Source organism: Jaculus jaculus, chromosome 2 (genome assembly GCF_020740685.1).
Source record: "Jaculus jaculus isolate mJacJac1 chromosome 2, mJacJac1.mat.Y.cur, whole genome shotgun sequence".
Classification (NCBI taxonomy): domain Eukaryota; kingdom Metazoa; phylum Chordata; class Mammalia; order Rodentia; family Dipodidae; genus Jaculus; species Jaculus jaculus.
Window position 1 is genome coordinate 13,903,194 of NC_059103.1, and position 25,609 is coordinate 13,928,802.

At 46.1% G+C, this 25,609-nt stretch overlaps 1 protein-coding gene across 15 annotated transcripts in view; it reads left to right on the forward strand.

Moving 5' to 3' along the window:
* The window catches only part of Gtf2i (general transcription factor IIi), a 108,137-nt gene that overhangs the window by 20,104 nt on the left and 62,424 nt on the right, over window positions 1-25,609 (forward strand). For all 15 annotated transcript variants that reach the window (XM_045142592.1, XM_045142594.1, XM_045142599.1 and 12 more), the window contains exons 2-8: window positions 12,377-12,480; window positions 13,064-13,202; window positions 17,130-17,264; window positions 19,534-19,717; window positions 19,926-19,954; window positions 22,611-22,665; window positions 22,969-23,012. In XM_045142592.1, coding sequence (XP_044998527.1) covers window positions 12,382-12,480; window positions 13,064-13,202; window positions 17,130-17,264; window positions 19,534-19,717; window positions 19,926-19,954; window positions 22,611-22,665; window positions 22,969-23,012 — 685 coding nt within the window. In that variant the 5' untranslated portion in view covers window positions 12,377-12,381. The remainder of the gene's footprint in view (window positions 1-12,376; window positions 12,481-13,063; window positions 13,203-17,129; window positions 17,265-19,533; window positions 19,718-19,925; window positions 19,955-22,610; window positions 22,666-22,968; window positions 23,013-25,609) is intronic.

The window sequence follows — 25,609 nt, forward strand, 5'->3', positions numbered from 1 at the left end:
CACTTAACCTTTTTCATAGGCAAGTAGAGACCACACGTGGGTGCCACTTTGGGCCTGGCTTCGTGTGGGTGCTGAGGCTTGTACGCCAGCACCCGTGTCACTGATCTGAGCTGTCTTGTCAGCCCTTCCTCCGCCCATCCTTATTCCAGAAGTCTATCAACTACTCACAGAACTGAATCTTTTGGCCTGTCCCAAATACTCACCCGACTTTGCCTGGACTGTGTCTTCCTTGGCAAGCTTTTCTCAGGATAGTCATCCCAGTGGGATCCTTTGAGTCAGGAAAGAAAGCTCTGCAGTGGATGTCTGGTGAGGCGGTGACGTGGCCAAGGGAGCTGAGCCGTCAGCAGAGCCGCTGTAGCGGCAGGAGGCCAGGAGAGCGGGCTTCTGTCAGGTGCCAGTGTGCTTGAGTCATCTGTGCGCGGGTACTCAGGCTCAGGGGTGTGCGCGCTCCTGGCTGCTCCGCAGCTGTCTCAGTGATGTGTTCCTCTGGGCGGCTGGTCGTGCTAGGGGTGGTTTTCTATGACCCATGGTGTGCGTCTTCAGTAGGATGACTCGTGTTCGGTGTCCTCCGAGCCTGTGCCTTAAGGGCAGTGACCCATACTTGTGTGGTTCTTGGTGGCAGTCCCCTTGTTGCTGATTGCATGCTTTATGGCTCTAAGCATGTAGCTGCCTAGCTTGGGCTCCTTTTTTTTTCTTTTTTGAGGTAGGGTCTCTCCAGGCTGACCTGGAATTCATTATGTAGTCTCAGAGTGGCCTTGAACTCATGGTGATCCTCCTACCTCTGCCTCCTGAGCGCTGGGATTAAAGGTTCGTTTGTTTGTTTTAAGCCTGCCTTTGACTGTTGCTATGTGTGGAACAAGCCCTGATTCTTTGTTAGAAGTTAACTACCGGGCTGGAGAAATGGTTTAGCAGTTAAAGGCAGTTGTTTGCAAAGCCTGACAGCCTGGGAAATTTCCCAAATGCCTGATGTACAAAGTGGCACATGTGTCTGGAGTTGTTTGCAGTGCCTGGAGGCCCTGGCATGCCCATTCTCTCTGTATCTTTGCCTCTTTTGCTCTCTCAAATAAGTAAATAAATAAATGAATAAAAGCTCTTTATATATAAAAAAAGAAATTAATGGGTGTGATGGCACACATCTTTAATCCCAGCACCTACAGAGTGGATGTAGGAGGATCGTCCTGAGTTTGAGGCCACCCCGAGACGACTTAGTGAATTCCAGGTCAGCATGGGCTAGAATAAGACCCTGCCTTGAAAAAAACAAAAAAGAAAGAAAAGTTATATGCAGTTAAGTATTGGCTTGGTCTGAGGCGCACGCAGTGGGTCAGGACAGCAAGGCCATAGGTAAGTCTGCTCCCTGAGATGGAGTGCAAGTGAGCCGAGAACACTGAGGGACAGCTGGGCTCATTTCTGCAAGAGGCACCCATCTGTGAAGCGGTGGCTGCCCAGAGGGACATCAGAAGAGAGAAGCAGCAGGCGTTAACCTGCATCTGTGAAGTGCGTAAAGGAGTGCAGCCATTTCAGAGTAGGCTCCTCTCAACAAATAAATAAAAGTATTTTTATAAAAGGCTTTGAGGGGTGGTGAGATGGCTTAGTGTTTAAGGTGCTTGCCTGTGAAGCCTCAGGTCAACTCTTCAGATCCTACATAAGCCAGACATACAAAAGGTGAGGCAGGCACAAGGTCGCACAAGCCCACTAGGTGGCATAAGCGTCTGAATTTGATTTTAATGGCTGAGGCCCTGGCATGCCATTTCTCTCTTTCTCTCAATAAATAAAACTTTTTTTTTAAAGGTGTGAGCCACCATGCCTGCCTTATTTATTTATTTATTTTAGAGAAAGGGAAGTACAGAAATAAGCAGGGAGAGAGAGAGAGAGAAAGAATGGGTGCACCAGGGCCTCCAGCCACTGCAAACGAACTCTAGATGCATGCGGTCCTTTGTGCATTTGATTAATGTGAGTCCTGGGGAGTTGAACTTGGGTCCTTTGGCTTTGCAGGCAAACGCCTTAACAGCTAAGCCAAATCTCCAGCCCAATAAAAATATTTTAAACATGAGATTACATAGTGAATTCCAGGTCAGCCTGAGCTAGAGTGAGACCCTACCTCAAAAAAAAAAAAAAAAGCTTTAAAAATATCAGTGGGAAACTAGACTGCAAAACTGATAATATTGGTAATGGAAAAAGCAGTGGAATAATCTGGAAAGGGCAGCCATCAGACCATGGACACTGGTCCAAGAACCCCTCTGAGCTGTGCTCCTGGCATCCCTGTTAGCTGGGTGCTCAAAACATTAAGTGGCACTGAGCATGGTGGCACACGCCTTTAATTCCAGCACTAGGTAGGCAGAAATAGGAGGAACGCTGTGAATTCGAGACCACCCTGAGATTGCGTAATGAATTCCAGGTCAATCTGGGCTAGAGTGAGACCTTACCTTGAAAAATTAAAAAAAAAAAAAAAAAAAAAAGACCAGAAATCCTGTGTCCAGATTCCGAAGATCTCCAGTAGGAGTCTGCCTCGAGGTAGCCCCTGTGGACGGGCAGGTGCAGGACATTTCACGGGTGGTCAGTAGGGCGCCAGAGCTGCCCAGGAGCCTGCAGCGGGAGAAGCTGGCAGAGAGCAAGGGCTCCTCCCACAGCTGGCCTTCCCCTGTGATGGCCGTGGGCATGGTGGGGACAGACCGCTCTTGGAGCCCGGCTTATAAGGAAACATCACAGAAGGTGTCTGTCTGGCAGCTGGAAAAGACCGGCATCTCAGGGATGGGCCCTGGGGACGCTTCGGGCAGCACCCTATGCAGAGGGGTGCCTGGTGCTTTCCATGCGCGCGTCTCCATAGCCGTGCCTTAGTCACACCTGCCCCGTGTAACCGTCCTTGGCACCGTGGTAGCGGTTCTGCAGTGGATGAGTGGGCTCTGTGTGTGTCTGGGGGCAGAAGCCCCTTGCTCAGGAGCTGAGCCCTGCAGGGAGTAGAGGACTAATGCTGAACTGTACGTCCCTGGATCTAGCTGTGTGTGCAGTCGTACAACCTGGAGACGTGAATTAAGTGAAGTAATAAAGATCCACTTTTTCTTTGAATAGGGAGTTTCACACTCTTTTTTTTGTTTTTAATTTTTTATTTATTTGACAGAGAGAGAGAAGAGGTGTGCCAGGGCCTCCAGCCACTGTAAATGGACTCCAGGCGTGTGCGCCCCCTCGTGCATCTGGCTAATGTGGGTCCTGGGGAATCGCATCTGGGTCCTTTGGCTTTGCAGGCAAAGGCCTTAACCACTAAGTCATCCCTCCAGCCCCTCACTCTCAATTCAACATGCCCTAGATAGCAAGAAAACATGAAACCGAGGATGCATGGCATTATGGGACTAGTCAACCCTCTTCAAAACCACTCAGAACACTCTGGATAAAACCTTTTTGGAAAAGACCCAGCAGGGCTGGAGAGGCAGCTTAGCGGTTAAGGTGCTTGCCTGCAAAGCTGAAGAACCCAGTTTCGATTCCCCAGGGCCCATGTGACCCAGATGTACAGGTGGTACCTGTCTGGAATTCGTTTACAGTGGATGGAGGCCCTGGCACACTCATTCTTTCCCCCACCACTTTTTCTGTCTTTATCAAAATATATCACCCAGCACTTGGGAGGCAGAGGTAGGATCACTGTGACTTTGAGTGAATTCCAGGTCAGCCTGGGCTATAGGGAGGCCCTACCTTGAAAAACCAAAAATTAAATAAATAGGGTTGGAAAGATGGCTTAATGGTTAAGGCACTTGCCTGTGAAGGTAAAAACACAGGTTCAGTTCCACAGTACCCATGTAAGCCAGATGCACAGGTGGCACTTGTATCTGAAGTTTGTTTGTAGTGGCTAGAGGCCCTGGTACATCCAGTCTCTCTCTCTGCCTCTTTCATTCCCTCTCTCTCTCAAATAAATAAAATATTTAAATGAATAAACAAATAAAAATAGGGCTTGAGAGATGACCTAGCGGTTAAGGTGCTTTCCTGAGAAGCCTAAGGATCCATGCTGTACTCTCTAGGTCCCACATGAGCCAGACGCACAAGTGCAAGTGTCTAGAGTTTGATTTTAGTGGGTGAGGCCCTGGCGCACCAATTCTTTCTCTTTAAAAATACTTTTAAAATATATGAAGCCTTGGCTACCACGGCGAGGAGAGCACTGGGAAGGAAAGGCTGCAGTGGAGGCAAGGGCAGGTGTGCTGCGGTTCAGGGCAGAGTGCCGCTCCTGCGCAGGGCCCTGGGCTCGGGCACAGCAGGAAGTCGGCGAGGGAGCCGCTGCCCTTCCACGCACTTGTTGAGAGCTCGGAACTCAAAGCCGCACAGTCTGTGGGCTAGAAGACCCCTCAGCACAGTGAGCCCCTCGTGGGTCAGTGATTGAGAAGAAGCCAGCCCCACCCTCCTTTGTGGCTTGAGTTAACATCTCCTGGGTGAAGGATGGTGGGTGTTCAAGGACGTCGGCATGCCCAGACACCTAGAAGCAGCTGATCCTTGAGACTAGAGCAGTTTCAAAGGTCAGCGTGAATGGCCCATGAAAGTAAAGATAATCAGGCGCGGGTGCGTCTGCGTGTCCACAATATGGGAACCATGTAAACAGCAGGGCAGACCTGCCAAGACTCAGGGTCTCCTCGTAGCCCAGGCTGACCATGGACTCATTCTGGCTCTGGCTGATGTGGAGTTCACAGCCATCCTCCTTTTACCTCAGCCTCCCAATGCTGGGATTCAAGGCTTGAGTCCCTTTGTGGAGTAGTTCCTGGGAGGACTTGTAATAGCCAAGTCTGCTCCCTGAGGGTAAGGTTGCTCCGCCCTCAGGGTAGATGAGGCAACTCCTCACCTGCCACAGCTTTATCAGTTTATCCACAGAACCTCCTTTGTACCCTACACACATCATGTTCAAAGCATGTCTAGGAAAATAGAAGCTTCCTATTAAGATGGTGGTGTAAGATAAGAGGCAGAAAAAGAGCACAGGATATCCTCTTCTTCCTAAAAGTGAAGGCGTGTGAGGGATTACCAAGCACAGCCGAGAAGCAGGAGAGACCCGAGCTCCCAGCAACCACACCGGCACGCTGTTAGCTACGCCCTTGCCCGGCCCTGCCGGAGCTGCAGGAGCAGAGCCCAGGCGAAGAGAACACAGGAAACCAACTTAACGAAGAAAAGATTTCCCCAGAAGATCTGTGTAAGGAAATAGAAACACTGAAGAAATACTTAAAAGGAAGGGTTGGGCATGGTGGCACGTGCTTTTAATTGTAGCACTTGGGAGGCAGAGGTCGGAGGATCTCTGTGAGAGTTCAAGGCCATCCTGAGAGACTACATAGTGAATTCCAGGTCAGCCTCTACATCGGAAAACCAACCAACCAACCCAAAAGTGGCATATAGTAGCAGGAGAAGAATTCATTCTAAAGGTGTAGTAGGTATTTTCAACAAAATCATATAAGAAAATTTCCCTGAAATAGGGAAAGAGATTCTAATACAGATACAGGAGGCACTTAGAACACCAAACAGATGAGATGTAAACATATTATAATTAAACTACTAAATGCACAGACCAAAGAAAATACATTGAAAGCACTAAGAGAGAAACGTCAAGTCACATATAATGGCAAGCCCATCAGGATAACGCCAGATTACTCAACAAACTCTGAAAGCCAAAAGGACTTGGAATGATATATTCCAAGTTCTGAAAGATAACTGTCAACCAAGATTATTATATCCATCATAGTTGACAGAAATAAGGACTTTCCATAATAATAATAATAAAGGCTAAGCCAGGGTTATGGAAAATACTTGAAAGGATCCTTCAAACTGAAGATAAAGAAAATCACATACATGAGAAAACAGTAAAAAAATAATCTATGTTCAAGTGATAGTTATTGCAAAAGTAACAATCAGCAAGCATTACTGGATCAAGAAGAATGGCAAGGGCTGGAGTGATGGCTTAGCGGTTAAGCGCTTGCTGGTGAAGCCTAAGGACCCCGGTTCGAGGCTCGATTCCTCAGGACCCACGTTAGCCAGATGCACAAGGGGGTGCATGTATCTGGAGTTCATTTGCACTGGCTAGAGGCCCTAGCATGCCCATTCTCTCTCTGTCTCTCTCTCTCTCTCTCTCTCTCTCTGCATCTTTCTCTCTCTGTCACTCTCCAGCCTCCCAATAATAATTCTTATCATCAGCCGCCTTGATGCTTCAACACACACTTGTGGTCTGGATTAACTTTTTTTTTTTTTTTAATTTATTTGAAAGAGGTAGAGAGTGAGGGTGACAGAGAGAATGGGCATGCCAGGGCCTACAGCCTCTGGAAATGGGCTCCAGAAGCCTGTGCCATTTTGTGCATTGGCTTACGTGGGTCCTGGGGAATCAAACCTTATACCTTAGGATTCACAGTCAAGCACCTTAACCACTAAGCCATCTATCCAGACCCCCCTATTTTTCAAGGTAGGGTCCCACTCTAGCCCAGGCTGACCTGGAATTTACTATGTAGCCTCAGGGTAGCCTCAAAAACAGTGATCCTTGTACCTGTGCCTCCTGAATGCTGTGGTTAAAGGTGTACCATGCCTGGCCACATAATTGGCACACAAGGGTCCGAACTTGAGACTTTATGTGTATGCACGACCTTGTGTGTCTGGTTTAAGTGAGATTTGAGCAGTCAAACATGGGTCCTTAGGGTTCACAGGCGAGTGCCTTAACTGCTAAACCATCTCTCCAGCACCCCACAAGGATTTTTTTAAAAAATTATTTATACATGTATGCAAGTGTGGCCAGGATCTTTTGCTAGTACAAGCAAGCATCACTTATACCACTTTTTTTTTAACTTAATAGAAGATTGCTGAAGTTGCATATTTATTTTATTTATAAGAGAGAGAAAGAGAAAGAATTGGCATGCCAAGACCTCCAGCCACTGCAGTTGAACTCCAGATGCGTGTGTCATCTTGTGTGCATGCGTGCCCTTGTGCATTGTGGGTGCTGGGGAGCTGAACGTGGGTCCTTAGGCTGTGTAGGCAAGTGCCTTAACCGCTAATCCATCTCTCCAGCCCTTGGGGCACTTTTTGCAGTTGGCTTACTTGGGAATTGAACCCAGGCCAGAAGGCTTTGCAAGCAGGCACCTTTACCCACTGAGGCATCTTCCTAGCTGCACAAAGCTTTTCTTTAGATGGATTTAGGTACTTGTGAGTACCTCAGTCCAGTGAGACCATTCATTTGTGGGTTCCTAGAGTAGATCTCCAACAGCCAAAGGTTCCCAGCATGTTCAGATGAGGTTTGCATGTTAGCAACTCTGAGAGGGGTTGCACTGGAGCCCTGGAGAGGACCTGGGCTGTTGTTGTGAATTAACACACATGCGGAGAGTTCCCATTCATGCTTCCAGCCCTTAATTTTCCACTCATCCTTCCTTAGTAAGTTCATTGTATTACTTAATGTGTTGCCTAAAATAGAAATTAAATTATAAGGGATAACATTAGCAAGCATATAATTTTCATACTATTTAAAGAAAACCAATTTTAAAAACATTTGCTTTGGATTTTTTCCTTCCAGTGTCATGTGACCTTCATACTATGGTAGTCTGAAGCATTTTATATGGTGGTATTTATTTATTTATTTACTTATTTGTTTGGTGTCTCGAGGTAGGGTCTCTCGTAGCCCAGGCTAATGTGGAATTTGCTATGTAGTCTCAGCATGGCCTTGAACCCATGGCGATTTTCCTACTTCTTCCTCCCAAGTGCTGGAATTAAGGGCATGCACCACCACATCCATCTTATACGGTACTTTTTATAATGATCTTTCATTACTTTATTTTTATTTATTTATTAGAAAGAGAGAGAGGGAGGGAATGAGTGTGTCTGGGCCACTAGCCGCTGCAAACAAACTCCAAATGCATGCACCACCTTGTGTATCTATCTTCCCTGGGTACTGCTGAATGGAACCTGGGTCCTTAGACTTTTCAGGTTCTCGCCTTAAGTACTGAGCCATCTCTCCTGCCCTATGTGGTGTTTTTTGAAAATAATTATTTTGCCAAAATAGACAAATCAATGTCACCTGTTTGCAAGTGGTTGCTGGCACTGTGTTTACATTTACATTACCATTGCTGCCTGTTTCAGTCCAGACTGAAATTTGGTACCATCATCTGCTATTTCTCCTTTGTGCCTTCTTCCTGCCCCTGGCACCTCTGCTCCACGTCTGGGTTCGCCTCTCTAGTGCCACGTGTGAGTGCAGTCACAGCACTTGTCCTCCCCTCCTCCTTTTATTGGTGGTAGGGTCTTTCTCTAGCCCAGGCTGACCTGAAACTTGGTAGCTCAGGCTGGACTTGAACTCACAGAAATTGATCTGCCTATACCTCAGCCTCCTGAGTTCTGGGGTTAAAGACATGAGCTATCATTGCAATTTGAGGTTCACCCTCGGAACGTTACACACTGGTCTCACCGGACCATTGGGCAGGGACTTGCACTTGGCCTTGCCTCAGGTTGCTTATCTTCAGTGGCTCTGTGGAACCAGTAGGACAATATACTCCATGGTCTCCTCAGTCTTCTATCGTTTCTTCTTCCAAACAAAGTACCATGTGGGGAGGACTGCCAGGTCTGGAGGAGCCTTTGTATGCTGAATTTGAGAAGCACATCTCCCTTCAGCAGTCTTCCATGAGGCCTTTTCCTCTCAAAAAATTTTTTTGCAGGCTAGAGAGAGAGCTCAGGTTAAGGCACTTGCCTGTAAAACCTAAGGGCCTGAGTTCAATTTCCCAGAACCCTCTTAAAGCTAGATGCATCTGGGATTTGTTTTCAGTGGCCAGAGGCCTTAGCGTACCCATTTGCTATGTTTTCCTAGTATTTCTCCGCTTGCAAATAAGTAAATAAAAATATTTAGGCCTGCAGGGATGGCTGTGCATTTAAGGTACTTGCTGTGAACCCTCAGAACCCACATTCGACTCTCCAGGTCCCATGAAAGGCAGATACACGGTGGTGCAAATGCACAAGGCCCCATGCGCACACAGGTTGGCACACACATCTAGAGTTCGATTGCAGTAGCTAGAGGCCTTGGCACGCCAATTCTGTCTCTCTTGCTTAAAAAGCCACAGCCAGGCACAGTGGTGCATGCCTTTAATCCCAGCACTCAGGAGGCAGAGTTAGGAGGATTGCTGTGAGTTTGAGGCCAGCCTGAGACTACATAAGACTACACAGAAAAAAAAAAGCCAGTCTCCTGGGCTTGACTCAATTTCTTTTTCCTTGTCTCAGGGCACCTTCCCTATCTTCCCCAATGCAGAGCACTCAGTGGTGGTGATCTCTTCAAAAACTGCAGGGCTGGAGAGGTGCCTCAGCACTTGAAGCACTTGTCTGCAAACCTAAGGAACTGGGTTCAAGTCTCCAGTACCCACATAAAGCCAGATGCACACGATAGATGGCACATGCGTCTGGAGTCTGCAATAGCTAGAGGTCCTGATGCACCCATTTTCTCTCTCTTTCTGCCTTCTCTCACACACACTCTCAAATAAATAAATAAAATAATTTTAAAAATTCACAACTGAAAAAAAATTGCAGCTGTAGAGGCACTTTCTCTGTCTGGGACTTTCAATTTGCTTGCCTTTCTTTTCATTCTGAACTTTATATTTCTCACGTAATTTGCCTCTGCACTTTTCTCTCTTCCACTGTAGATCTGAGTTAGGGCAGATAAAAGAAGCCATTCCTTACAAGCAATACTTTTGTGCCTTGAGGTTTCCTCTACCAAATGTACTAGCCCATAGCTTTTAAATGTACCTTTGCTCAAGTATTTAGGCCGTGGAAAAAAATGCAGCTAGTTTCTTTGCCAGAATATCACATGAATTTTCTTTATTCCCCCGCCCCCCCCAACCATATAGGCCAAATCTTCACAGCCCATATTTCTCTTGACTTTCTGATCTTTAAATCTCATACCAGAATGATTCCTTAAGCTCTGTTTACAACATTAAAAAAATTTTTTTTAAAGTTTTTTATTTATTTATTTGAGAGCGACAGACACAGACAGACAGACAGAGAGCGAGAGAGAGAATGGGCGCGCCAGGGCTTCCAGCCTCTGCAGACGAACTCCAGACGCGTGCGCCCCCTTGTGCATCTGGCTAACGTGGGACCTGGGGAACCGAGCCTCAAACCGGGGTCCTTAGGCTTCACAGGCAAGCGCTTAACCGCTAAGCCATCTCTCCAGCCCTGTTTACAACATTTTAAGGCTTCCGTAGTCCAGATGTCCAAATCCTTCCACGTTTTCTCCCAACAACCAGATTCAAAAGACCAAGAGCCGCATGGTCAGGTTTATTTCGGCACTAGACCCACTTCTCCAAACCAGTTGTATCTTGACACTGGGACAAGATGCCTGACTAGAAGCAGCTTCATAGAGGAAGCATCTAATTCAGCTTATAGTTTCAAGGGACGACGTCATTGCAGGGAAAGCATGATAGGATCTGGAAGCCAGAATCACATCTTCACATCAGCAGGGGAGAAAGGAGAGAAAGAGAAAGGTAGATTTTTCTTTTTTCTTTTCTTTTTTTTTTTTTTTTTGGTGGGAGGGGGTTTCGAGGTAGAGTCTCACTCTAATCCAGGCTGACTCTGGACTCTACTATATAGTCTCAGGTAACCTCAAACTCATAGCGATTCTCCTACCTCAGCCTCCTGAGTGCTGGTATTAAAGGTGTGACCCACCATGTCCAGTTCCCTTTTTTTTTTTAAATTTATTTGATTTAATTTAATTTTAGAGAGAGAGAGAGAGAAAGACACAGACAGAGGGAGAGGTGAGATAGAGAATTGACCTGCCAGGGCCTTAGCCATTGCAATCAAACTCCAGATGCTTGCATCACCTAGTGGGCATGTGTGACCTTGTGCTTGCCTCACTTTTGTGTGTCTTGCTAACATGGGATCTGGAGAGTCAAACATGGGTCCTTAGGCTTCGCAGGCAAAAAGCTTAACTGAACTGCTAAACCATCTCTCCAGCCCTCCTCCCTTTTAATTATATATTTGCAAGTAGAGAGCGAGAAAGAGAATGAGAAAATGGGTGCACCAGGGGCTCCAGCCACTTCAAATGAACTCCAGATGCATGTATCACCTTGTGCATCTGGCTTTATTTGGGTTGTTAAGCATTGCAGGCAAGTACTCCCCTCCTCAACTAATCTAATCTACAAAATCTCTCACATCACAAGATAGTTGTTTCCATGGTGATTCTAAATCCTGTCACATTAACTGTGCTGAATTATATGATAATATTTTTAGGAACCTCTTTACGACAGCTGTGCACACGTTATAAATGTTCTGATCCCCATATGTCTTTGCTGTAAGTTTATGTTTTTTGTAATTGTATGTTTTTTTTTGTTTGTTTTTTTCCCCAAGGTAAGGTCTCACTCTTGCCCAGGCTGACCTGGAATTCAGTGTGTAGTCTCAGTGGTCTCGAACTCACAGCGATCTTCAGCTACCTCAGAGTGCTGGAATTAAAGACATGCGCCACCCTGCCTGGCTTTTCTGTGTTGTTTTTATAGTACTTAAATCTATCTGAGTCTCTTTGTTGATGGAAGTGTTCCTAAAGTATGCACTACTGTGCTCTGTGAGGGAGGACTTGATGCCCCTCAGGCTGTGAAGGAGCCTTGGGAACACCTAGTCTGTCAGCAGTGTGCAGGAGAGCAGCTGAAGGCTGAAGTGGGAGTTGTGATCATGAAGCTTGTCTTTTTCTTTTTCCGAGGTAGGGTCTCACGCTAGCCCCGGCTGACCGGAATTCATAGAGATCCTCCTGCCTCTGCCTCCCAAGTGCTGGGATTAAAGGTGTGCGCCCCAGGCCCTGCTTTTATGAAGCCTGTCTTCTTTCACTGACAGAACTTTACTGGTCTCTGGGCCATCTTGGTTATTTAGGCGTGATGCTAATCTAATTTTGGAAATGACAGCATTCTGAGAGTAGGCTGGGCATGGTGGCGCACACCTTTAATCCCAGCACTTGGGAAGCAGATGTAGGAGAATCGCTGTGAGTTTGAGGGCATCCTGAAAAGACAGTGAATTCTAGGTCAGCCTGGACTAGAGCAAGATCCTACCTTGAAAAGCAACAACAACAAAAACTTATGGCATGGAGTCTGTATATTATAGGGCAAGGGTTTTGGGCAAGTATACTACTTGGGGTAAACAAACTATAACTATGGGACCAGAGAGATGGCTCAGCAGTTCAAGGTGCTTGCTTGCAAAGCCTGATGGCCCAGGTTTTTAGTTCCCCAGCCACCCTCGGAAAGCTGGACTGACCTTTGCTTACAGTGGCAAGATACCCTGACATAACGTGCAAATAAATAAAACTTTAAAAACAGGAAAGAAAACTGTAGGTTACACAGCCTGGTATGGCGCCCTGTGTATGATGAATCCTGAGATCATGAAGACACTGGGAGTTCCCTCCACTCAGTTTCTTACTGCTTCTCTTGTGCAGGGATCATGGCCCAAGTAGCAATGTCTACCCTGCCTGTTGAAGATGAGGAGTCCTCGGAGAGCAGGATGGTGGTGACCTTCCTCATGTCAGCCCTGGAGTCCATGGTGAGCTTAATTAGTTTTTGTGGTATTGGGAATGGAGCCCCAGGACTTGCTCATACTAAGTAAACACTTCACCTCCAATCCATGCCACCAGAACCTCACCGGGGGATTCCAGGCAGGAGCTCTACCACTGAGCCACACCCCAGTCAGTCCCTTACTGGGGTATTCTAGGCAGGAGCGCTACCACTGAATTACACCATAGCCCTTCACTAAGGATTCTCTGCATATGCTCTACCACTGAGAGCCATCCCTAGCTTCTTGCTGGGGGATTCTAGGCATGTTCTGTATTGGTAAGCCATGCCCCAAATCCCTTTAATCCCATCACTCGGGAGGCTGAGGTAGAAGAGGATCACTGGGAATTTGAGCTAAGTCTGGGGCTACAGAGTGAATTTCAGGACAGTTTGGTCTAGAGTGAGACCCTTTCTCAGAGCCCCCCCCCAAAGAAAAGCAAGCACACAAGCAATGGGGCACTTGGGTGTGGTAGTGAGAACGTCACCCGTGTCAAGACCCCTACACTCGTGTTCACCCAGCAGCAACGGCGTTTAAAGCGGCACATGCATCCTAACAGTGGCTGTTTCTCTTGTAGTGCAAGGAACTGGCCAAGTCCAAGGCTGAAGTCGCCTGCATAGCCGTGTATGAAACGGATGTGTTTGTGGTGGGAACCGAGAGAGGACGTGCTTTTGTCAACACCAGAAAAGATTTTCAAAAAGACTTCGTTAAATACTGTAAGCTATATATTCTTGAAGTTTTTTTTTTTTATTGACAGCTCCCATAATTTTGGGCAATTAAACCATGATAATTCCCTCTTCATTTAGTTTTATCTTTTGTATTTTGTAAATTTTAAATCTAAATATTTGAGATTCGACTTTTGGTGCTGGAGAGATGGATTCATGGTTAAGACACTTGCTGCAAAGCAAAAGGACCCAGGTTTGATTCTCCAGGTCCCATGTAAGCCAGATGCACATGGTGGCATATGCATCTGGAGTTTGTTTGCAGTGGGTTAAGGCTCCAGGGTGCCCATTTTCACTCTCTATCTCTCTCTCTCTGTCTCTAATAAATAAATAAAATAAAACGTAACCAAAAAAAAGATTCGATTTGTTATACTTGTAGGAGTGAGATTTATATTAAATAAACGTCTTTCTGAGCTGAGTGTGGTGGCACATGCCTTTAATCCCATCACACAGGAGGCAGAGGTAGGAGGATCACTGTGAGTTTGAGGCTACCCTCAGACTACATAGTTAATTCCAGGTCAGCCTCGACCAAAGTGAGACCCTACCTCAAAAAAACAAAACAAAACAAAAAAAGATTATGGAAAGTGGATGTAAACAATTCAAGATGAATCTGTGAAGTAATATGTAATAGTGAATATTGAAGAGTCTAACAAGAATACCTGAATTTTTTTTTAATTTAACTTCTTTATTTGAGAGATAATGAGGCAGATAGAGAATGGGTACACCAGGGCCATTACAAACAACTTCCAGACACATGCGCCACCATTTACATCTGGCCTCCATGAGATCCAGTGAATCAAACCAGGGTCCTTTGGCTTTGCAGGTAAACGCCTTAACCATGAAGCCATCTCTCCAGCCCCTGAAATGTTTTTTGTACTGTGTTGCTAGTCTGACAGTACTTCAGAGGGAAAATTGCAGAGAAGTTTGTACTTGGTTAAAAGTTCTTATTCAAGCCTGGTGTGGTGGCACCTGCCTGTCATTGCTCTTGAGAGATGGAGGCCGAGGAATCAGGAGTTGAAGGCCATTTTGGTCTAAGTGCCACATTCGGGACTAGCCTAGGATATGAGAGACCATCTTCCGGGGCTGGGAGAGGGCTGTGGGCAAAGGTGCTTGCTTGCAAAGCATTCTTCATCTATGCACAGAAAGTTAGATGAGCATGTTTGTAGTGGCAAGAGACCCTGGCACACCATACACACATGCACAGTGGCATTAATTAATAATAAACTAGTAGCAGTTCTTACCGAAATGTATTTACGTGCGCCTTCTCCCTCCCTCGGGCCCCGCTCTTGTCTGTATCTGCCACTGAGCCGCATGTCCAGCACTTGATCTCCCCTTCTTCTGTCCCTTTCTCTTGCCATCCGCCACTGGGCTGGGGTGGATAGGTTATAGAGGCTTCACACGTGTTAAACACGCCCAGCTCCTCCACATACTCATTTTCCAAAAGGTTCACCTGAGGGTTCTTGAGGTTCAAGGGCATGCATCTGGTGATGGCTCCCTCCCCACCCCCCCAGGTAGGGTCTCACTCTGGCCCAGGCTGACCTGGAATTCACCATGTAGTCTTAGGGTGGCCTCAAACTCTTGGTGATCCTCCTACCTCTGCCTCCTGAGTGCTGGGCTTAAAGGCCAGCGCCACCATGTCCGGCTGGCTTTTTTTTTTTTTGAGATAGCTTTTTTTTTTTTGAGATACGGTCGCATTGTCCCGGGCTGGTTTGGAACTGACTGTGTAGTCGAGGATGATCTTGAACTCTATCCTCCTGCCTCCACCTCCTGAGTGTCGGGGTTACAAGCCTCTTTTATCCAAGCTCAACAGTAGCTTTTTGTTAATTTTCACTGTTTAAGAAATTTTTTCTTAGGCAAGAATTTTATAATCCAAAATATGTATCCTTGCTCAATTAGCAATTGTTAGTTAAAATGGAACTGACAGTCTGAGCTATTCCATAGAAAAGAATTACAAAATTAAATTTAAAAAAATTTAATTTTTATTTATTTGAAAGTGACAGACAGAGAAAGAGGTAGATAAAGAAAGAGAGAGAGAGAGAATGGATGTGCCAGGGCCTCCAGCCAGTGCAACCAAACTCCAGACATGTGTGCCCCATTGTGCATCTGGCTAACATGGGTCCTGGGGAATTGAGCCTTGAACTGGGGTTCTTAGACTTCACAGGCAAGCACTTAACTGCTAAGCCATCTCTCCAGCCCAAGAATTAACAAACTTAAAGACAGGGATGCTTTAAATTTTTGTATTTTGCTGAAAATTCTTTTTCCCAGGGTATATAAAATGTTAATTTTTCCTGGAGAGATGGCTCAGAGGTTAAAGGCACTTGCTTACAAAGCCTAATGGCCCAGGTTCAATTCCCCAGGACCCATGTAAAGCCAGATGTACAATGTAGTGCATGCATCTGGAGCTCATTTGCAGTGGCTGGAGGCCATAGCACACCCATACCTACTCTCTTCCATTCTGTCTGATTGCAAATAACGGAATAACATTTTTTAGAAATTTAATTAAATCAAAATCATTCATATTATTATTATTATTTTGTTTTGTTTTTGTTTTTGTTTTTTGAATTAGGGTCTCATTCTAGCCCAAGCTGACCTGGAATTCACTATGTGGCCTTGAACTCACAGTGATCCTCCTACCTCTCCCTCCTGAGTGCTGAGTGCCACCATGCCCAGCATTATATTTTACTATTTCTTATTTACATATTTTTTTATTTCTGAGAGTGAGAGAGAGAATGGGCACGCCAGTTCCTCCATCCACTGTGCATGAATTCCGGATGCCTGCACTACTTTGTGCGTTTGGCTTTATGTGGGTACTGGGGAATCGCACCTGGGTCCTTTGGCTTTGCAGGCAAGTGCCTTTATCTTTAAGCTATCTCTGTAGCTCCTATTTTTCTTTCTTTGTGGGGTGTGTGTTTGTGTGTGTGTGCGCTGTAGTTTATTTCTTGGTAAATACTTGTGTTCATGATAGGTCTCTGTGTTCAGCTGCATTTGAGCACTGCAGGTGTCCCCTCTGTCACCAGTGCCGCATCAGAATCCCCACTGAGGTTTAGCGCTCCGGTCAGGTGGTTGGCACTGGGCAGGTGCAGTGCCCACGTTCACTGTTCACACCAGGCTTTCCACAGCACGACTGTGTGAATTCAGCCCAACCAACCTTGTCCAGAGGTTCACATTCACTTAGTAAAGGAGCATTTTATTATACACAGAAAGGAAACAAAAGGGGCGGGAGAGATGGCTTAGCAGTTAAGGTGCTTACCAGCAAAACATAAAGATCCAGGTTCAATTCTCCAGTCCCCACGTAAGCTAAATGTCCGGTGTAGTGTATGTGTCTAGAGTTAGTTTGCAGTGGCTACAGGTCCTGGTGCACCCACTCTCCGTGTCTATTTCATTTTCCTCTGCTTGCAAATAAATAAAAATATTTTTAGAAAAGGAAAGGGAACAAAAGATGAAAGTACTTTTAGGCACACAAAGCATACATCTCTGAGCTCTAAGCTTAAATCCTGATGTCACGCTAGGTCCACATGTGATAGTTAGGGCAGATCACATGTGCATAGACATGCTTTTATTTAATTCATTTATTTAATTTCCAAGTATAGCTTCAGACAGTGTCTCATTGTGCAACTCAGACCAGCGGCCTTAGTCTCATCAGTGGTTTTTTTTGTTTGTTTGCTTGAGTTTTTTTTTTTCCAGGTATTGTCTCACTCTAGCCCAGGCTGACCTGAAATTTACTATGTAGTCTTAGAATGGCCTTGAACTCATGGGGATCCTCCTACTTCTGCCTCCTGAGTGCTGGGATTAGAGGTGTGTGCCCCCATGCCCGGCTCTTGAATTATTTTGGTCTCTGTAGTCCAGGTAGGCTTTGAATCACTGATCCCCTGCTGGGTGCTGATAGTAGCTCTGAATCTGGGTCCCTGACCTGTCTCACAGGTGTTGAAGAGGAGGAAAAGGCTGCTGAGATGCACAAAATGAAATCCACGACCCAGGTGAACCGGATGAGTGTAGACGCTGTGGAAATTGAAACACTCAGAAAAACCGTGGAAGACTACTTCTGCTTCTGCTATGGTAAAAACAATAAGCTTTCATTTTTGAGAAGGTTTATTACCTTATGGAATTTGCACATGAGTACACTGTATAAGTCATTCCATGGTCATATATATAGTATACTTTCATAATTTGAATAGTTTAAGTACTTTTCTTTTTTTTTTTTGAGGCAAGCCTAGTGGACTGCATTTTTTTTTCTTTCTGTGAGAAAGAGCAAAATGGTGCGCTAGGGCCATGAGCCACTGCATTCGAACTCCAGATGCGTGTGGAGTTCTTGTGCACATGTGTGACTTTGCATGCTTGTGTCACTGTGCGTCTGGCTTACATGGGACCTGGAGAGTCAGACATGACTCCATAGCTTTCACAGGCAAGTGCCTTTACCCCTGAGCCATCTCTCCTGCCCTTTACTTTCAATTTTTCCTATGGGATACAAGAAAGAAGGTAGTTGTTGGTTACCAGTTTTCCACACCAGTGCCTCTCCTTGCAAAACCACCCGTGTTTTTCTAGGCATATAGTACAGCAGTCACGTAGCAGAGCAAAGCTTTTTCTTTTTTCTTTTCTGTGGTACTGAGCGTTGGACCCAGGGCCTTGGACCTGCTAAGAAATCTCTGCCATTGAACTCTATCTCTAGACTTTTGTTGGGGGGGTCCGGTTTTCAAGATAGGGTCTCACTATAGCCCAGGCTGATGTGAATTCACTATGTAGTCTCAGGGTGGCCTCAAATTCTTAGCAATCCTTCTACCTCTGCCTCCTGAGTGCTGGGATTAAAGGTGTGTACCACCACACCCAACCTAGCTTTTTTTTTTTTTTTTAAATTAATTTAGTTGGAAGAGGTAATGGGTTTGCCAGGGCCTCCTGCTACTATAGATTAATTCTAAATGAATGTGACATTTTGTACATCTGGCTTATGTGGGTGCTGGGGATTTGAACCTGGGACCCTAGGCTTTGCAAGCAAGCACCTTAATCACTAAGCCATCTTTCCAGCTCATATGTGATATTTTGTGTGTCTGGTTTTATGTGGCTACTAAGGAATTGAACCTGAGCTATCAGGCTTTGCAAGTAAATATCTTTACCTGCTGAGCCATCTCCCTAGTCCTAGCACAGCCATTTTAAGATTATGCCAGGGGAGGGAAGATTGAGGTAAATTTAATGGCTGTGAATTTGAAGGTCTGGTTTCTGTGGACCTTCTCTCTCTCTCTCTTTTTATTTTTATTTATTAACTGGGGAGAGCCCGAGAGAGAAGAGGCAGATAGAGACAGGGCCTCCAGCCACTACAAACAAACATGTGCACCTTGTGAATCTGGCTGATGTGGGTCCTAGGGAATTGAATCTGGGTCCTTTGGTTTTTTTGCAGGCAAGTGCCTGAACCACTAACCCATCTCTCTAGCCCAGCTGTGGGATTCTTGACAGATGAACACAGTAAGCTGTCTGTCCACCTGCTATGGAAAAACTTGTGTTTTCCTAAGCATTTTTCAATGGGTTTATTAGCTTAACTATTCCCTGGAGTATTTTTGAGAGCTGCAGTTTTCAGGCCTCTATAACCTGAGGCTAGGGTGTGTGTAACCAGCATGTGTGAAGTCAGGAGTGCATTTTCTGACTGTTTTATTTTGGAATAAGACTTTTGCCTTGTAGCCTTGTTTAGCCTCAAACTTGCTGTTTTGTCTTCTGAGAGCTGAGGGCCTCTAGCAAAAGAACTCCAGACACATGCACCCCCTTATGCATCTGGCTTACATGGGTCCTGGGGAATCGAACTGTGGTCCTTAGGCTTCGCAGGCAAATGCCTTAACTGCTAAGCCATTTCTGTAGCCCACTTGCAGTGTTTCAAAGACATGGTAGCGAGGGTGTCACTCGAAAGTATAGGTATGTGTGTAAGGCATTGCCACAAAAGCAAAAAACATGTGCTTATGTGGGTTCTGGGGAATCCAACCTGTGTCCATAGGCTTCACAGGCAAATGCCTTAACCGCCAAGCCATCTCTCCACTTCCTTATTTTGTTTTTATGAGTCAGGCTTTTATTCTAGCCCATGCTTTCCTGTGACTCTCTCTTTCGTGCTACAATTAAAGGCATGCGTCACTGTGGTCCTTTATATTGTGGCCTTGTCTTGTTCTCCTATGCAGAGTTTGAGCTAGCATGGGCCTAGGCTTTGGGAGTATGTCCAGGTACTGTGTTAAGTACTGTTGCAGTGTAGCTTTGAGGTTGAATGACGTTGAGCGAAGCCTCAACGCCATGTAGAGTTGTCATAAGCTCTCGATGGCCTAGCGGTCATCATAGCCATGTCCTCCCCCCTCAGGGAAAGCACTGGGCAAATCCACCGTGGTCCCTGTTCCATACGAAAAGATGCTGCGTGACCAGTCGGCCGTGGTGGTGCAGGGGCTCCCTGAGGGCGTGGCCTTCAAACACCCTGAAAATTATGACCTTGCGACCTTGAAGTGGATTTTGGAGAACAAAGCCGGGATCTCATTCATCATTAAGAGGTGACGTGCTCTCTCCCTTGCCGCCGCTGCCCGGGCCACGCAGGGGAAGCGTTTTCCCTGGTTGCCGGCGCCATCCCCGTCACCCGACCGCCGACGATTGGATGGATACGCTCTCTAAAGTTCTCCTTTAATGTGGGTGTCATTCACGTTGGCTGACTTATGTCGCCGCAGGTGTTCACACATGGCTCTGTGTTTTGTTTCCATGCAGGCCTTTCCTGGAGCCGAAGAAGCACCTGGGTGAGTGTATAGTCTTTTGTGCTCGTGAGGCGCAGCTTCCCAAAGCCTTTCTGCCCCACTCCCCGCTTCCTCTTGGGTTGTCTCTGAGGCTGAGGTCGGTCGCTTCGGAACGGCTGCTGGTGGCAACAGTCTGGATGGCGGACTGGATGTGGTTTGCTCTTCCGCTGTTACCCAAAGTGCAGAATGAGATAGAAGACCGGCCTGAATGCCGTCCTCTGACCTCCGTAGGGACACGAGCACACTCAGCTCTGGAAGTATTTCTTCAGTGAATCCGTCCAGTTCTTCTGCTGTGTTCAACTCCAGGGCCTTCAGCTGGTCTAGGACAAGGTTTATTTGGGCTTCCAGTGTCTAGGGAAATGCTCCTTTGTGGCAGGAAAGGCACGGCACCAGCAGGAAGCAGGCTCACATAATCGTGTGTTGACATCAGGGAGGAAGCCAGAAAAAGCCAGCAGTGGCAAGTGGGGCTGGATTGTGAACTGTAAGGCTCAACCCCAGTGACACCTGCAGCATGTCTCCACTTCCCAAAGGCCCATAAACTCCTGGCTGTCTCGTAATGCAAAGTGCTTGCAGTCCAAATTTGAAAGTCTCCATAGTCTATCAGTCCCAGCACTTCTCAAAAGCCCAAACTGTCACCATGCCTGGTGGTGCACGCTTTTAACCTCTGCACTCGGGAGGCAGAGGTAGGAGGATCACCATGAGTTCTAGGCCAGCTTGGGGCTTCAGCGTGAGTTCCAGGTCAGCCTGGGCTAGAGAGCCTAACTTGTAACAAACAAAAAGAAAAGTCTAAAGTCCCATAGTCCCAGTAATGGGGCTGAGGTAGGAGGATCAGCCTGAGTTCCAGGCCAGCCTGGCCTACACTGAGACCCTACCTTGACCAAAAAAAAAAAAAAAAAAAAAACTAAACAAAGTCAAAAGTCTTATTTGAGATTCAAGGCTGTATCTTTTTAAAAAATTTTTTTAAGCCAGAAGCCATTTCCTATTTAATAAGTTAATAATTTGTATTTACAAAAGGCATGCCAATAAAATAAAATTATACGTTACAGTATTTATAATTTTCTTAAAAGGAATGACCACACACGTTAGCTTCCATTTTTGTGCTCTTTACAGTGTTGCCTGTGCGTGGTTCTGCACATTCGTCCTAGCAGTTAGCAGCAAAGGCTGCATCTTAACTGAGTCTGTAAAAGTAAAACAGAAGTTATGTACTTTTTTTTTTTTTGTTCAAGGTAGGTCTCTCTCTAGCCCAGGTTGACCTGGAATTCACTATGGAGTCTCAGGCTGGCCTTGAATCCATGGTGATCCTCCTACCTCTGCTTCCTGAGTGCTGGGATTAAAGGTGAGCACACTATGCCCAGCAGAAATTATGTACTTCTAACACATAATGGCACAGAGTAAGCAAACCTCGTTCTCTCTTCCTTTCTTTCTTTCTTTTTTCAAGGTAGGATCTTGCTGTAGCCTAGGCTGACCTAGAATTCACTATATAGTCTGAGGCTGTCCTCGAACTCATGGCAGTCTTCTTACCTTTGTCTCCCAAGTGCCAAGATTAAAGGTGTGCACCACCCAGTATTTTTCTTTTTTTTAATTTTTATTTTATTTATTTGAGAGGGGGGGGGGCAGCTAGAGAGAAAATGAGTGTACCAGGGCCTTCAGCTGCTGTAAATGAACTCCAAACACATGAACCACCTTGTGCATCTGGCTTATGTGGGTCCTGGGGAATTGAACCTGGGTCCTTTGGCTTTGTAGGCAAGTGCCTTAACTGCTAAGTTATCCCTCCAGCCTAGCATTCGTAGTTCAAAAAATAAAGGGGGGGGGGGTTATAGCAAGGAAAGATTGCAAAACCAGCAGGGTAAACATGAAATTTTGCAGCTCCATGCCAGCACCTGGAACTCAAGATGAAATCATGTGGGATCTATGTTTTTTTGTTTTTGTTTTTTAAATACAGCCCACTCCCTGATAATTATCTAGCTATAGCCCCAGGGGCTAGGGATGCGGCTCTGTCGCTATAGTGTTTGATCAGCCTGCATGGAGCTCTGGGTCCCAACCCTAGCACCACATAAACCAGGCGTGGTGGTGAACGCCTGTCATCCCAGTGTTCCACGGGTTAAGGGCAAAGACGGGGGAGCAGAGGTTCTATGCCATCCTTGGCCCGTAGTGAATGAGAGGCTAGCCTGGGCTACATGAGACCCTGTTTCAGAAATTTATTTCAAAAGTAGAAGGAAGAAAAGTCATGATAGGGCTGGGGAGGTGGCTCAGGGGTTAAAGCTGCCTTCTTGTAAAGCCTGATGGTCCAAAGACTAGTAACTCAATTAAAAAGAAAATTAGACTTGGAAAGCTGGATATGATGGCTTCCACCTGTAATCCCAGCACTCTGGGTGACCAAGGCAGGAGAATCCCCGATGGTACATAGCAATACCTTGTTTCTAAAAATCCAAAAGCAGGGGATGGAGCAATTGTTCAGTGGTTAAAGGCACTTGCTTACAAAGCCTACACACCCAGGTTTGATTCCCCAGTACCCTATATAAAGCCAGATGCACAAAGTGACACATTTCTTGCTCTCTCTCTCACACACAAATAAATTAAAAAAAAATTGAAATGCAAACCCTGGGACATGTGACTTCTGTGGGCTGTGTCGCTGAATGGGGTGTGCCTTTCTTTGCAGGTGGCCGCTCGATGGTAGCAGATGCAGAAAGGTCTGTCCTGTCTCCAGGTGGAAGGTAAACCACCATTTCATCAGAGCTATTCTGCCTCCACCCTGTTGGGAGAGGAGTTCAGGGGCCTGAGGACACGGCTCCACACACTGTGAACCCTCGGGGATGTGTGAAGATGAGTTTTTGTTCTTTGAAACCGGGTCTCTCTCTCTCAGTCCTGTCCCAGCCCTCCTGAGTGGTGGAGTGACAGGGCATGACCCCGGGGGTGTGGGCCGCCTTAGCACTTGTGTGCGGCAGGGCGTTTGGGGTGTGCATGCCGCGCGCGTGGTCACGGTGGCCTTGCTTGATCCTGCGTTTCCTCCGTTTCAGCTGCGGCCCCATCAAAGTGAAAACCGAACCTACAGAGGATTCTGGTATGTACTGGTGCACTTTGGATCAATCGCAAAAGTCCAGACTTTCCCTCGGTCATTAGCCGGGGCTGTGCTTGGTGAGGAGTGGGCTGTCAGTAGCGTATTCTTCGGTGATGGTGTGTGTTGGTGCTGTCCCCAGGGAGATCCGCCTAGTGCCTGGTAATCAGAAGTGTGTGCATGTGTGTGCCCCCAGCTGTGCAGCTGTACATGTAAAGGCCAACTCGGCACATCATGGTTTCTTTTTTTTTTAGAAAAAAATTAAAAAGAAACAACCTGTTTAGACAGTGTCTCATGTAGTCCAGGTTGGCCTCTACCTCCCACACTGAAGGATCATAGGTGTTTAACACCATGCTCACTTTAACAGTGCTGTTTACAACAAGCTATAATAATTTATTCCAGTCCCTTTTCCATTCATACACATACATTTTCCTTGCTCGAACAACCTGTTTTCAACTGTGAAAATCTCTGATATTAACTGGCTCTCTTCAATAGCATGTGTCAGCACTTTTTCTTATAAGCGATTTTTTTTTTTATAACTTTTATGTTATCTTCCCTTTGAGATAGAAAGGGTCTTGTTAAATAGCTCAGTCTGGGCTCCAACTTGTGGTTCTCCTGCCTCAGCCTCCCCAGTTCTGATAATACAAGTATGTGTTACCTGACCGGCCTGGCTGTGGCTTTACAGTGTCGCGCCTCTTTTCCTTTGCTGTGTCGCTGTTCTTTCGTCTTCTGCAGTTCCGTGTCTGTTTAAGTGTCGGGTCCGACCTGAGCCATATCATATTTTCTCTTTTTCAGTTGCATGAGGAGTTCGGTGTATATTTCAAGTACAAATCTCTTACCAGAAATACAACGTTGAGAACATTTTTTGTAGCCTGTCACTCGTCTTTTTATTTACTTGTTTTTAATTTTTGACGAACCAAAGAGCTTATTGGGGTTACTTATAGAGCACGAGTGAGGGGTTATTTACAGGAGTGGGCATCACCACCCCTTCCTGGATGGCGACCTGGTGGAAGCTGCATTATGGTGTCCTTCTTCCAGTTAACCGTCCACGTTCTCTGTTCTTAGTGTCTCCCACTTGCAGTTCTGTCCTTCCCTACCTTTCAGACGCCTTTCCGAACCCGTAAGACACTCAGAGGGCCGCATGATGCCGTCCACGTAATGAAGCCTTTTTACGGAGGGTGGGCCCACTACCATCTGTTGCAAGCAAGCGCTGTTGATCTCAAGAGTCAGCAGCTAAGGGGATCAGGGAGTTGGGGGACTCAAAGGCAGCTGCAGGATCACAGAGTCCCACTCCATCCTAGATGGTGACTCATGGGAACTGTGTCATGGAATCCCCTCATATTCTAATTGCTTCTTTTTGAAAATGTTTTTATTTGTTAATTTGCAAGGAGAGTCAGAGAAAGAAAGAAAAAAAATGAATGAATGGGCATGTCAGGACCTTCTGCCATTGCAAATGAACCTTGGATGCATGTGCCACTTTGCACATCTGGCTTTATGTGTAGACTGGGAATCCAGCCTGGGCGTTTAGGCTTTGCAAATGAGTGCCTTTAGCTACTAAGCCATCTCTCCAGCCTCATGTTTTAATTTCTTAATGGTATCCTTTCAAGCTCAGAAATCTCAACTAGTGAGTTTAACTGTGTGTGGGTTTTTAAAAAAATTTTTTTAAATTTTTGTTTTTTTAAGTTAGGATCTCAATCTAACCCAGGCTGACCTGGAATTCACCATATAATCTCAGGGTGGCCTCGAATCAAGTTTTTTTTTTCCAAGGTAGGGTCTCACTGTGGCTCAGGCTGACCTGAAATTCACTATGTAGTCTCCTGGTGGCTTCAAACTCATGGCGATCCTCCTACCCATGCCTCTCGAGTGCTGGGATTAAAGGTGTGTGCCACCATGCCCTGCTTCAAGTTTTTTTATTTTTTTTAATTTTTTTTTAATTTTTATTTATTTATTTGAGAGTGACAGACACAGAGAGAAAGACAGATAGAGGGAGAGAGAAAGAGAATGGGCGCGCCAGGGCTTCCAGCCTCTGCAAACGAACTCCAGACATGTGCGCCCCCTTTGTGCATCTGGCTAACGTGGGACCTGGGGAACAGAGCCTCGAACCGGGGTCCTTAGGCTTCACAGGCAAGCGCTTAACCGCTAAGCCATCTCTCCAGCCCTGCTTCAAGTTTTTTAAAACAGTATTTTATTGGGCTGGAAAGATGGTTTAGCAGTTAAGTGCTTGCTTGTGAAGCCTAAAACCCTGGATTGAGGCTCGATTCCTCAGGACCCACGTAAGCTGGATGCACAAGGTGGCGCGTGCATCTATCTGGAGTTCGTTAGCAATGGCTGGAGGCCTCTTTCTTTCTCTGTCGCTCTCCTATACATAAATAAAAATAAACAAAAATATTTAATTAATTTATTTATTTGAGAGAGGCAGATAGAGAGAATGGACACACCAAGGCCTCTAGCCACTGCAAAGGAACTCCAGACACATGGGCCACCTTGTGCTTCTGGCTTTACCTGGGTACTTGGGAATCAAACTCTAGTCCCTAGGCGTTGCAGACAAGTACCTTAATCACTGAGCAATCTTGCTACCCTGTTTTTTCAAGTTTTTTGTTTTT